Here is a 12,430-nt window from a genome sequence, read left to right on the forward strand (position 1 = left end):
CCAGCTGCGTGGCCGAAAATACCCTCCTGCGTGCAGGGCAGGATTGCTCTCGGTAACTGCAGCCTCCTCTGCAGGGAACAGAGCTGGACTCCTGCCCTTGTCCTGAAAGCACCGCGCCGCACGCTCCCACACCCAGGGCCTGAGCATCCCCCCGGAGTCCTGATGGGATTCTTCCCAGAGCCTGCCTGTCTGCTCTCCCTCCTCAGGGAAGACCCCCTGAGGCACAGGACGGAGAGAAGTCGGCCACCTCCCGCGGCCCAGAGCGGCCTGTCTCGACTGGCTGAGCCAGAGGAGAAACGGAGCTGACCCCGATATCTCCACTCCTGGGGGAAGCACGAAGGCGGGCAAGAGGAAGGAGGGGGCGGGCAGGCCTCACCTGCTCCAGGGCTGGGGCTCAGCCCGTTGCTGGAGGGGCTCCTGCTGGCTCGAGGGGCCGCCGGCTTGAGGGCCCCATCGGAAGGAGTCCGCCGGTGAGCGCTGGGCTCGGCGCGGGGGGCCGTGAGGGTGACGTGGGTGGGGGTCAGGGACTGCCTCGGGTCTCGCTTGAAGCGCTCCACTCGGACATTGACCAGGGGATTGCGGGTGCAGGGGCTCAGGGGTGGGGCCTCCCCGGGGCTGACGGGCATCTCGTACACCACAATCTCATCACTGTCGGAACGCAGCAGGGAGCGCGTGGAGTTGCACTCGGAGATGGAGGAGAGCGAGAGCAGTGTGAGGGAGGCAGAGGGGTCTCCTAGCAACAGCACGGGCTCCTCCTTCTTGAAGAGCTTCCGGGATGGGGGGCTGGTGCTCCGACGGGGACGGCTGGCTCTCTGGAAAAGGCCCTCGCGCCTTTTCTTCTCCTCCCGGGCTGGCGGCTCGGGCTCCTCCGGGGGGAGCAGCTGGCACTTGCCAGCTTCCAGCAGGTCACAGCCGAGGCCCGTGGCTGCCAGGACGGCCCCACAGCCGAGCAGAGCCACCTCACAGCGGCGGTGGTGGGGGCCGCCCCGCTTGAGGCTGTTGGTTGGCGTCAGCTGGGGGGTACTGGTGGCCGAGTTGACTGGGGTGGGCTCCTCGTGGACGCCGTCGCCGGGGGGGCCGTCCCCATCCTCTCCACGAGGGAATGGGATACAGAGGTAGGACTGGTTGGGTGACGGCTGTGGACGACTCTCCCCACTCCGTGGACCTTCGCTGTCCTCGTCCTCTGCGAAGATGAGAGGAGTGGAGGGGGAACAGAAAATGGGAACGAAGCGGCAAGAGTAAGAACCTGGTCCTTCTCCCCGACCCCAGGCCCCTGGCCTAGTGCCAGGGATGCAGACGTTGAACAGTCTGAGATGCAGGACAAAGAACCAACAGGGCTTCATGCCTCCACACTCAACTGTGACCAATGTGGGGGAATCACTCTCCACTCCACAGCCTGTTTTCCTATGTGCAGAAAAGACGATCTGCTAATTTGCTCCTTCTGTCGTGGGGACCCTCAACACAAGAAGTGCGGTATGAGTTTCCTAGAACAGACAGATCCCTAATTATTTTACAACTTGAAACTGGAAGGGACCTTGGATTTTTAGAATAATGGCCTACAGACCTGTCTTAAGACTAGCGTCCTGCAGGACGTCCCTGGTGGCCCAGTGGTTACGACTCCGCACTCCCAAGGCAGGGGACCCAGGTTCGATCCCTAGTCAGGGAACTAGATCCCACACGCATGCTGCAACTGAGAGTTCGCATGCCCCAACTGAAGAGTCCACGAGCCACAACTAAGGAGCCCACCGGCCACAACTAAGGAGCCGGCAAGCTGCAACTAAGGAGCACGCCTGCCGCAACTAAGAGCTGGTGCAACCAAAATTTTAAAAAAAGAAAAAGACTAGTCTCCTGCAAAGGATTAGAACCCCCTGCGTGGGTGAAGGCCCATCTACTCTGTGGACTGACTTATTATGATCTTGGAATTCTAGAGAGAAGAGTACTTTCTGAGAGAGCCTGGAGAAGGCCTTACCCATTCAGTAATCACAGGGCAACACTGGAAAAGCTTCCTTGGAGGAACACTGAGGTGTCTTCTATCACCATCTCCCATTCTGTGGACTCCCCACATTAAAATACACAGAAATAGACCCAGGAAAGGAAACTGCCTGATTCTAGGCCTCCCCCTTCTTCACTGCCCTAAGAAGACTATAACTGGCCCCTTGGGATAGGAGGCCAAAGGCAGGTTCCATGGCAGCAGTAGTGATTTGAGAAGACTCAGTGGAATGAGAGTAGAGCAAACGGAGAAGGAACAAGCGGGGTGGAGGGTGGGGGGGACCAGGAGTTGAGGAAAAGAGGAAACACCCCCATGAAGCAGTACTAGGGGTCCTTAAAGATTCCGAGAAGCTTGGCCAAGAATTCCCTGAGGGAACAGGAGGAGAGTCAAGACAAAGGCAGTACTTACCCATCTCCATAAGGCTGGTGAACCCTGGCAGGGCTGGACTATTCCTCGGCCCCTTCCCCAGGTTGGGGGCACTGGACGACCACTGTTTGTATCCATCTACCAGGGACTTGAGGCTGAATGAGAGGAAGTGAGGAAACTGTGAGAACTGGTTACTTCCTTTACCCTCAGCTCCCTGGGCCTATGGAAATGCCTCTCCCTGTCTGCTTGATTACAGCAAAGCCCAAGAGCCTCGGGGTATAGGCAACAAGCCTTACTGAGCCCACCCGCTTCATTAGCAAAAGTGCACATGCTCTAGGGAATGAAAAGCAGAGACAAAACCCACCCCTCACATGCGGCTATGGAGCTGTGGGAAGACCTGCTGGGCAGGCTGGCAAGAGGACAGCGAGAATAAGGACTGCCGGGCACTGGCCAGGGTCTTGCCGAAGCCCAACTTAAGGGAGAGGCAATCACTCCGCAGGCGCTGACTATAACACACTGGTGACATTAGAAAAACTGCAGTGCTGAGATCTGCAATGCAAGGCAAGCACCGGGCAATGAGCTAGCAGAGATGGGCCAGGCCAGGCCACTCCACTCACACCCTTTCTCAATTTCTCCTTCCAAGCTTACGGCATGCTCAGGCAACTTTCAAAGCCATCCATGTTTCAAAAACAAAAATCAACCAACAAGGCTGCACCAACCCAGTGCACTTTGGGACAGACCTATGTGGGCAGTACATAAGGCTGGACTCGAACCCTCGGTTTGTCTGGGAATGGAGAGGAAAATGACAGGCGCTTGCTTTCAAAACCCTGTAATCAGCTCACAGTGGCAAGCCAGTAACTCCAAGGTCACTGACTGGGTACCCCGCCAACTCTCTTATAGGATAGGGGCATCAAAGGCCCAGAAGCACTGGTCTTTCCCCTAAAGGACAGTAAAGAAGGAAGACTGAGGAATCTGTGGGCTATGACTGCCCTGGAGATACCAGTATATAACCAGGGTGGCTCTCATTTTAGGGCTAGAGAGAGCCATTCAACTAAAACCCACTCTTCCCAGCCCATCTTGAGGGAGGGAGAAGGACCAACTTTTTCCCTGACTGCAGACTTCTGCTTCAAGTGCTATCAGAAATACCACTGAATTAAAGTACCTCCCAGCCACCAGTGGTTTCAACCAAAATACACAGCCAGAGAAAAGCGTGCTGCCCAACCCACAGCCTGAGACTTCTCACTGGAAGTCTTATAACATCACCTCCAGCTCTGGGTCCAAGGAATCCAGATCAGCAGAGTCAAAGCCAGTGCTGACGACCAAAGGATAAACAGCCATGGACTGTCTCCCTATAACTAAGGATGCTGGGAGAATCCCAACAGGAGTGGTCAGGGGAGCAAAGGAAACGTCAAGTCAGACCAACACAGGAATTTTCCCAAGGTGCACGATGGTACCGCTTCCAAAAAAAAAAAAAGGAAGTCAGCATGGCCCTGGCAATAATGAGGCTTGATTCTGCGGGGTGCGCTGTGAGGAGAAGGAAATGGAGGGAGGGTTATTACCAGTACATGTGATGAGAGGGTGAAGATTAGACTCACCCCAAGTGGAAATGTGGAGATTCTGATGGGGTACTTAAACCATTAGCTTTCTCACGTCTCTGAGGGGATCTTCAATGAATAAAGAGAATCAGTAGCAGGCAACAGTGGGTACATGCAGCTCAGCCTCTCCCACGTGAGAACCCTCAAGGCTGGGCCCCAGCCATGTCGCCAGCTGCCCTCCCCTTGTCTGGTCAGCAAAGCCCCACACCATGAAGGAATCTTAACAAGATGACCAGGCCGGAACTACCACGGGCCCAGGACCTCCCAATCTGTGGGACAAACATCGCTGGGCAGCCACAGCTTAATTACAGGGGGCTTGTGAATCCTCAGATCCCCGCTGTCTACAGACAGTGCATATGTTTCCTACAGATATGTACTATTGTTTTAAAGGATGGAGATGCGAATTCACTTAACATTACTGAATTCAATACAGCTTTTTGTCATTACATATTTTCTTCAGTCAACAGGGACTAACATTAGAAATAGTATCCTATAGAGGCTCTCAACATTCTCTGACATGGAAGAGGTCTTTTCTTGAGACTGGGTGGATTTTCCTTATTTCTTCAATAGGAACTGAGAATCATGAAAAATTAAGTCACATATTTTGAACTGCTTCAAAAGTTTTGAGGGCAGATCTATGTAAGTTAATGTAATGTAAGAAAATTCCGAAGTTAATGTTTTGTGTGATGTGAAATGCAGTTAATTTCCTAGCAAGACAAAAAATACCTTTAAATGAAGCAGAACCAGAGAAACTATTGGCATCCATAGCCAGCCTGGTAAAGTCTATCTGGAAACACACTAGTGTCAGAAACACCAAGGGACTCAGGGTGACGGAGTTCCCCAGGCTCGGCTCAACCCTACTTCCAGCCAAGGCTCAAAGGACAAACTGAGGAGTGCTTGTACCTACAGAACTTAGTAGAGCAGAGCAACCTGCAATCCCCAGAGGACTCAATCACTGAATTCTTATACAGCTGAGGCAGTCTGCCCTACATATCTAAATATTCTGTTCTAAGGTAGCTAGTGATTTCCAAAGCCTGGCTTCAACTTCATGAACCAACCTGTTCTTTTCACCTTCGGCACAGATCTGACATGGGGAAGTAGATTTTGGACATGAAATCGTAGTATTCAGAGAAATACCCAGGCTCGTTACAGGTTCAGGGCACCTCTAAGTCTAAGAGTCAACCTTAGAAGCTCTTTGAAAAGCCACTAAAAAGGAGGAAGGGGGCTACTGCTTATCCTCCCCCTTGGAAAAGTCAAGAAATAGGGCTCTAGATTCTAACACAAGAATAAGAAGTATATCCCATGACATGCGTTCTTCGAGTATGAAGGAGAACTGCATGAGAAGCACGGACGAATCATGAGAGCAAGTATTTACATATGCTTACGACGAGCCAGCCCATCTTCTAGGGACTTCCCAAATATGAGCTTATTCATGATCAACTCCATGAGATGGGTATGGAGAGAATCCCCATTTGATAGATGAGAAAACATAAGGTCCCACAGCTGGGCGTGGAGGAGCCGGGATTCACACTCCGGCAGCCTGGGCTCAGCAGCCACGCTCTTCACGACTGCACTACAAGCAACTGGTCTGTGAAGCACTAGGACCACAGTGAGAACACAAGCACATCCAAGGCACCAGGGCGTGCCATGTGCTTTGCCTAGAGGGGCCACTCATACATGGTGGGCGTGGCTGGTGGGTGGGGTCATAAGGAAGTACCAGTGGCCCCGGAGTCACCTCCACCTGCACCTCCAGGGCTGGGTTATTCTGCCTGCCCCTGTTCTAGGATGAGCCGCCAGGCAAGGGGCGTGTCACCTCTGTCCTTCCTCCTCTCTCCTCTGGGCAGACGTTTTAAGGGGAAGAGCCAGGTGTAAACAGAACACTCAGGCTGAACTCCTCACACGCAGTGAATGCTTGGGCTACTTGCTCCTCTGAACAGGAGGCCTCCAGGGCTGGGCCAACTGTAACTCATGGGCTAAATCCTGCCCATCCCTTGTTTTTGTACAGTCTTACTGGAACGCAGCCATGCTCGTTCATTTACATATTGTCCATGGTCCGTGGCTGCTTCTGTACTACCACAGTGGGGCTGAGCAGTTACTACAGAGACCACGTGGCCCACAAAGCCTAAAATACTTACTCTCCGGCCCTTTATGGAAAAAGTATGCCAACTCCTGTCCTAGGGGCTTCCAGGGAACAAGGAGATTGGAAAACCCTATTGTCAAGATCAAGAAGCTTGTCATTTCTCTGAACGCGGCGAAACACGCAACAGAGAAAAAGGTATTCCACATCATAGTTTTAAAGGATTTCCCATCCTCTGGCTCTTACCCTTCGTCTCCTGAGGCAAACTCCTTCTGACCAAGTGTGCCCGGCCCCCACGTCCGTCCCTTCTTCTTGGGGGCCCTCTTCTCCTCCTCTTCCCCCTCCTCCTTGGGGACGACACAGCTCCGTCCCCAGGTTTTGCTGCTTTCGCCTGGTGTCACTGTGAATAACAAAGGTCGAATGGGAGCTGGAAAGCAGAGAGGTCCCCCCAAACTAGCCTCTCCCCGACCGGACATGCACTCTCACATAACTGGAGCTGCGGGGGATAGTCAGACCTTGTCAAAAACTCAGTGCCCGAGTGGAGCCTGCCAGGTAAGTAAAGGAGTTCCCAGCCAGCACTCACTCAGTGCTTTCAAAGTACCAAACGTGAGAAAACCTCCCAGATTCTCCCGAGTCCAGCATAAAGTGGGCACTCAGGCCAGCCAGTCACCAGAGCTCCAAGCAGACCTGACTCCGGGAACATGTTTTGTTGCCGGGGACTGGCTTGGCGGGGGGGGCGAGGTGGCGGGTGAGGAAGTAGGTGAGAGATAAGGGGTAAGGAAGATGCAGAAGTGAAGACATTTTGGTAAGAAAGTGCTGGAAAGGAAGAAAGTGAGGAATTCAACACTGTGGAGAAGGAAGTCAGGGGTAGGAGAGGGGGAAGGAACAGGCCTGGAGAAATGTAACAGATAGGAGAGGAGGTGCCTTCTTCTGACCCTGATACCTTAGAGCAAGGGTTGAAAGCCAAATGCTTCAGAGACTGGCCTTATATCATAAATGGATGGAGTGACCCAGTTCCCAGAAAACAGGGAGTTGAGGGGACTGAGGCAAAATACAGAGCGTACGGAAAAAAAGAATCCACTGGTTTGATTTGATTTTTCAAGGAAAGCCAGAAATCCAGGTCTTGGGGGGGGTTTTGACGAAATCTCTCTATCTTTAAATTAGGGCATACAACACACTTTACATATATGCATATATGTGTGTCTGTATAAGTTCTTTTTAATAAACACCGTCATAAAATAAAATTGGTTCGGATTCGGCCTATCACAAAGTAGCTGGCAAGTTTACCTTGGAACCTACACTTTGACAAAGCCCTTTCCTGGGAAGCATGGAAAAGAAAAACCATGATGCCCCAAACATGGCAGCGAGGGCACAAGGTCCCCAGGCCAGGGTACCTTCATCGCATCCCAGATTGCTTTGTAATCCACTAAAGAGCCCGCTGGTACCCACAAACCCCTTTGCTGGTGTCTCACTAAGAGTGAAAGGGTCAAGGTCATGGAGAGACGAGGCGGGGGGTAAGGGTCTGCGTACACATGTGCGTGTATATACATATTGTGGAGGAGAGGTGGCAGAGTTATGGACGGAGCCAGCCTGGACCAGCTGGTGGCTGGACAGAGCAGGGGACAGGTGCCCCTGGTGTGTTCTGGCCCCAACTAATTTGGGAAACAGCCTCACACTGGATGGCTCGCAGGCGAGGGATGATGGTGGGGCTCGCAGGAGGGCTAGAGCGGCTGTTGATGAGACTCTTCCTTTTATCCATGGTGGGCGAGGCCTGTACCGTGAACTTGTGCTGGAAATCTGCTTGGGGAAAGACAAACAGATGCGTGTGCATTAGGATTTTCCCATTCTCAAGTCCCTATGAGCTACAAGGATATATACTGCAACACAGGGAATACAGCCAATATTTTATAATAACTCTAAATGGAGTAGAACCTTTAAAAAGTGTGAGTCACTATGTTGTACACCTGACACTTGTGTAATATTGTACATCAACTATACCTCAGTTAAAAAAAAATTCCTATGAGAGAACTGACACTTCCTGGCAGACTTGAGGGACAGGCCCTATTTCCTGAGAAGCTCCTTTTCACCTGGGAAATGTTCTCTTTCAGAATCATTTCTTTTTCCCATAGGGACATGGCAAGATGGACGTATGAAGAGAAGGAAACTTCATTACCCAAGTGAACTTCATCATATCGTTTCCATAAACCGTCTATATAATGTACATATGTCTATATAATGTATATAGGTGTAGCAAGTACGTGCTTAGAATAGTTTTTAAAAATATCATGAGACCTTGTCGATTATTCTAGGAAATCTAACTTAAAATTCTCCATCTCATACAGTCTATCCGTACACGCCTCCTTTTCTCAGGGATCAAAGCAGGGAGACGGATGCTCCTCGATAAGTGCGGGGTACCAGGACTAACCCACAGAACCTGGGGAAGTGAGGGAGATGCGGTTAATGGTCCAAATTCTGATGTATTCCAAAGGCATTTACAGCGTACATGAGGAATGTAAAATGTACATTCTCTGAGTTTCTGAGCTTCGTTCTCCCCATCTATCAAAAGGCTATAAAAAAGATCTGCACGTTTGCACCTAGGTCTCCCCTCTAGACTGTGATCTCCCTGTAGGGGAGCTCCATGGCTTTTCTATCTGCTTCCTTAGCACACAGCAAGATGCTGGCACGTGCCAGATGCTCCAGAGGTGCTTAAAGACTCTGTGTTGCCTGAAAAGAAAAAAATGTGCAACGACACATTCGCTGAATTTCACGAGGTGGATTCTCTTGTCTGTACCTAAGCCACCATCCCAGTGCGTAAAGTCATCCACTACTACTCCTATTATGCCATTTCCCCTTGGTTCCTTGTACTTCTAACAAGCTTGCTTCCCGGGGCCTTACAGACTCAGAATACAATGAACTTTATTTACATAACACACACTTGAGTACTTACCTCCCTCCGTGGGTACGTTACGCCCCACAGAGATTCTAATTCATAGTTTCATATTTCTTTGCATTTTCCCAAGGCTGTACCTGCTGCAAATGTACCTTTGTTCAGCTAATGGTTTCTGAAAGGTTATGTGTAAATCAAATCCTTAAACGTTCATCCTAATCTCAACCGCACACAGAGAGCTAATTATTTACAGAAACCCTGAGATGAGTTATTTTGCAGACTCACACGCACGTACACACATACCCTGGGATTCTTTTCCCCCAGTGACATATTCCTTCTCCAGGTTTGCCTATAGTGAGATGTGCCTGTGTGCACGGCCGTGCTACTCGCAGCCTGCAGCCAGGCCTGTCACACTCACGGCCTTCCCCTCATATTCTGTGTGTAGTCAAACTACAAAATCCCCCCGGAAGGCGGAAGCTTTCCATCAGGCCAGGCTTTCCACGGAATAGAATGGACCTTCCTAAACCAGCTCCGTGATGAGCCCTGGGGTCTCACGTTTCTGAGCTCAGTCCCTGGTTCCCAGAGAACCCCTGCCACACCAGCCCCTCGGTCCACGCCCACCTCCCCCAGGTCCCCGGACACCAACCGGAAGGGAGGCTGATGCGGTTTCCATCCTTGAGCTTCAGTCGGTTCTTCCTGAACTTGCCCTTGCGTTTCTTGACCCGGGGCTTCTCCTGGCACAGCTGGTGGATGATGATGTGGAGCTCCCGCTGCAGGATGTCGATCTCCCGCTCGGCCAGCTCCCGCTCCCGGCGCCGCAGCAGCTCCTCCTGGTTCTTCTGCTGGAGTGCGGCCCGCGTCAGCTCCTCCTCCCAGGTGTGCAGCTCCTGCCAGGCAGGTAGAACCATGGCGGGGGTGTGTGTGGCAAGTGGGCCGTGCAGAGGGGGCTCGCCCCTGGGGCGCCAGTGCTCACAGCAGCCTGGACAGCTCTCCTCGGACACCCCACGCTTCAGTCCCCAGCGGAGGTGGGGGCTCAACAGCTGGCTGGAAAAGGAACACCTGACCACCGCAAACGGAGGCCAGGCAGCCTCCGAAGAGCCGTCCTGAGGATACAGCTCGAGGAGCCACAGGCCAAGCCCTGGAGACGGGGGCTGATAGTGCCCTGTGCCCCTTGATTGACTGATTAAAATTACCTGTGACCAGGACAAGCGATGGCGTTTGGGTGGAAAATATAATCATATACTCAAAGTTTACAGATTTGGTTCTATTTTGATTTTTTCTTTCTGTTACATAAAGGAAAGTTTTTTAAAACCAGAGCCAACTTACTGTGATCTAGCTTAAAATGTGCATGCTGTGAATGAATCACCCTCCAGGCATCGCCTAACATTCAAATGAAAATAAATAGATTTCCAGGGTGGCTGTTCAAAAGGTTCGTGAGGCGCGTCATCTAAATCTTTGTTCACTTGGTGAGTGAATCCACTGAGCGTGTGGTTTAAACTGGCACCTTATCTAAAAGGACAACCCTTTGCTCTGGAAGGATGGGGACAGCACAGCAAAGAGAAGAGGGAACATTTCCTGAAGTCTTTGCCAGGCACTTTCTCTAGAAGGTGGGCAGAACCTCTTCCCTCCCTCCCCTTTTTCCTCCTGCATGAATTTACAAAGGAGCTCACCATGGAATTCCTGGAAAGAGGTGGGGGCTTATGGCATCAGGAAATAGGAGAGAGCCCAGGAAAGAGAACAAAGCATACGTATAAAATTTAAACATGTGGACTCTAAACTGTTAACACTGGTTACCGCAGGCCTAGGATTGAAGTCGGGTGGAGGCAGAGGACTAAAACTTAAGAAGCTTTCATGTCAACAACCTGAGAGAACCATGTCTAAAAAGGGAGAAGTTTTCTTCAATAAAGTAGCCAGAGCAACACTTCTGTGGCTGAAGTTCAAAGTTCTCAATGAAATGCTCCCCTATAAGAAGTCATTCTGGACTAGAACAAACTATAGAAATGGAACCCAGGGCTAGAAAATAGTATGTGAACACATATCGGGGAAGCAGAGCAGCGGGCAGAGAGCAGAAGAGAAAACAAACAAAATGGGAATAAAGTATTCTGATGAAAGGAGTTTTCCGTTCAACTTGCCTTCTATTCTCAAGAGTATATGAAAATGACCATAAAAATGATAGAAAGGAGAAAAATGAGAAGAGGATGAGCACCTTGAAAGTTGTCTGGTACGTGGTAGGTCCTCAGTAGTTGCTGATTAACTGCTGAGTCGATGAATGAATGAGAGAAAGAAGGAGGAGGAGAGAGAAGACAATTTTATAAATGCAGGTCCTTCTTTATGGGAACACGGATTCATCACAGTGCCTGAGAAATGAGCTTGAACTTTTGAACTTCTCCTTCTTTGATGAAATAAGCCCCAAAGATTAACTGTTGTGCGCCCTCCACCTCCTTGGCTTCCCGGTCCCACTGCTTTGTTTTCACCATCAGAACAAAAACACATCAAAGATTCAGAAAAATTATTCCTGGTTGGTTATTTTGCTGCTAAATGGGAAAGCTGAAAATTAGTTCGAGCTAATCTCAGCCTTCCTAAGTCCTCTCTCCTGCATGCTCTTGTCTAAGGGATGACTTGGGTTTAAGCTCCTTCCTTTAAGGGAACTTGAACCCCAGCCCAGAGACCAATCCATCCTCGCATACACAGAAGCAGCAGTAGGTTGAGACAACCTGAAGAGTGAATCGTATGGGAAAACAGGACATTTATGGAGCCCTCAACTATGGTACCATATACCTGGAAACCCTCCAGCGTGGTATATCCCCTTCTTGCGAAACACCTATTTGGGTATCAACTCCATAGTATACAAATCACATCTTCCACATACAATGATTTAAGAGGAATCTCTCCAGAGAGAAAGCTAATGAGCTTTCTTGCCCAACTCCAAGCCTTATAATGGAGAGGTATCACAGCATGGGTGTTAAAGGCAAGGACTCTGGAACAAAGTAGCTGATTTGTGGCCTTGAGCAATTAAAATGGGCATCACATGTTATATGGAGTTAACAGCACCAATATCACAGGACTGTAATACATCAGGCAATTATTACCTTATTATGCAAGATTATGTAAGAATTCATATAAATCACTCATAACAGAGCATGGCAAATAGCACATGCTCTACAAATGTTAGCTATTACGAGAATTGCTTTGACTTTTTCTAGTAACTACCTCCTGACAAAATCCAACTTTCATTTTTCTTACTGGCTGGTACCCTTATAATTCCATCAATCAAAAGAAATAACCACGGAACTATATTCAATATCCTGTGATAAACCATAATGGAAAAGAATATGAAAAAGAATGCATATATATATAATATATAACTGAGTCACTTTGCTGTATAGCAGTAATTAACACAACATTGTAATTCAACTATACTTCAATAAAAAATAAATTTAAAAAAAGAAAAAGAAATAAGCAGGAGTCAGTGATTCAGCAATCTCAAAAAAGGCCAGGAACTCTGGGGTTCTTCT

The 12,430-nt window shown here is 49.8% G+C and overlaps 1 protein-coding gene across 2 annotated transcripts in view; it reads right to left on the reverse strand.

Annotated features, from left to right (window-relative positions):
- The window catches only part of MAP3K9 (mitogen-activated protein kinase kinase kinase 9), a 77,831-nt gene that overhangs the window by 8,911 nt on the left and 56,490 nt on the right, over window positions 1-12,430 (reverse strand). For both annotated transcript variants that reach the window (XM_027111642.1, XM_027111643.1), the window contains 6 exons: window positions 9,562-9,802; window positions 7,703-7,825; window positions 6,275-6,428; window positions 3,952-4,020; window positions 2,399-2,511; window positions 377-1,183 (listed from right to left, as the gene is read on the reverse strand). In XM_027111642.1, coding sequence (XP_026967443.1) covers window positions 377-1,183; window positions 2,399-2,511; window positions 3,952-4,020; window positions 6,275-6,428; window positions 7,703-7,825; window positions 9,562-9,802 — 1,507 coding nt within the window. The remainder of the gene's footprint in view (window positions 1-376; window positions 1,184-2,398; window positions 2,512-3,951; window positions 4,021-6,274; window positions 6,429-7,702; window positions 7,826-9,561; window positions 9,803-12,430) is intronic.

This window comes from Aethalodelphis obliquidens, unplaced genomic scaffold (genome assembly GCF_003676395.1).
Source record: "Aethalodelphis obliquidens isolate GAN/ISIS:26980383/991018 unplaced genomic scaffold, ASM367639v1 scaffold10, whole genome shotgun sequence".
NCBI lineage: Eukaryota > Metazoa > Chordata > Mammalia > Artiodactyla > Delphinidae > Aethalodelphis > Aethalodelphis obliquidens.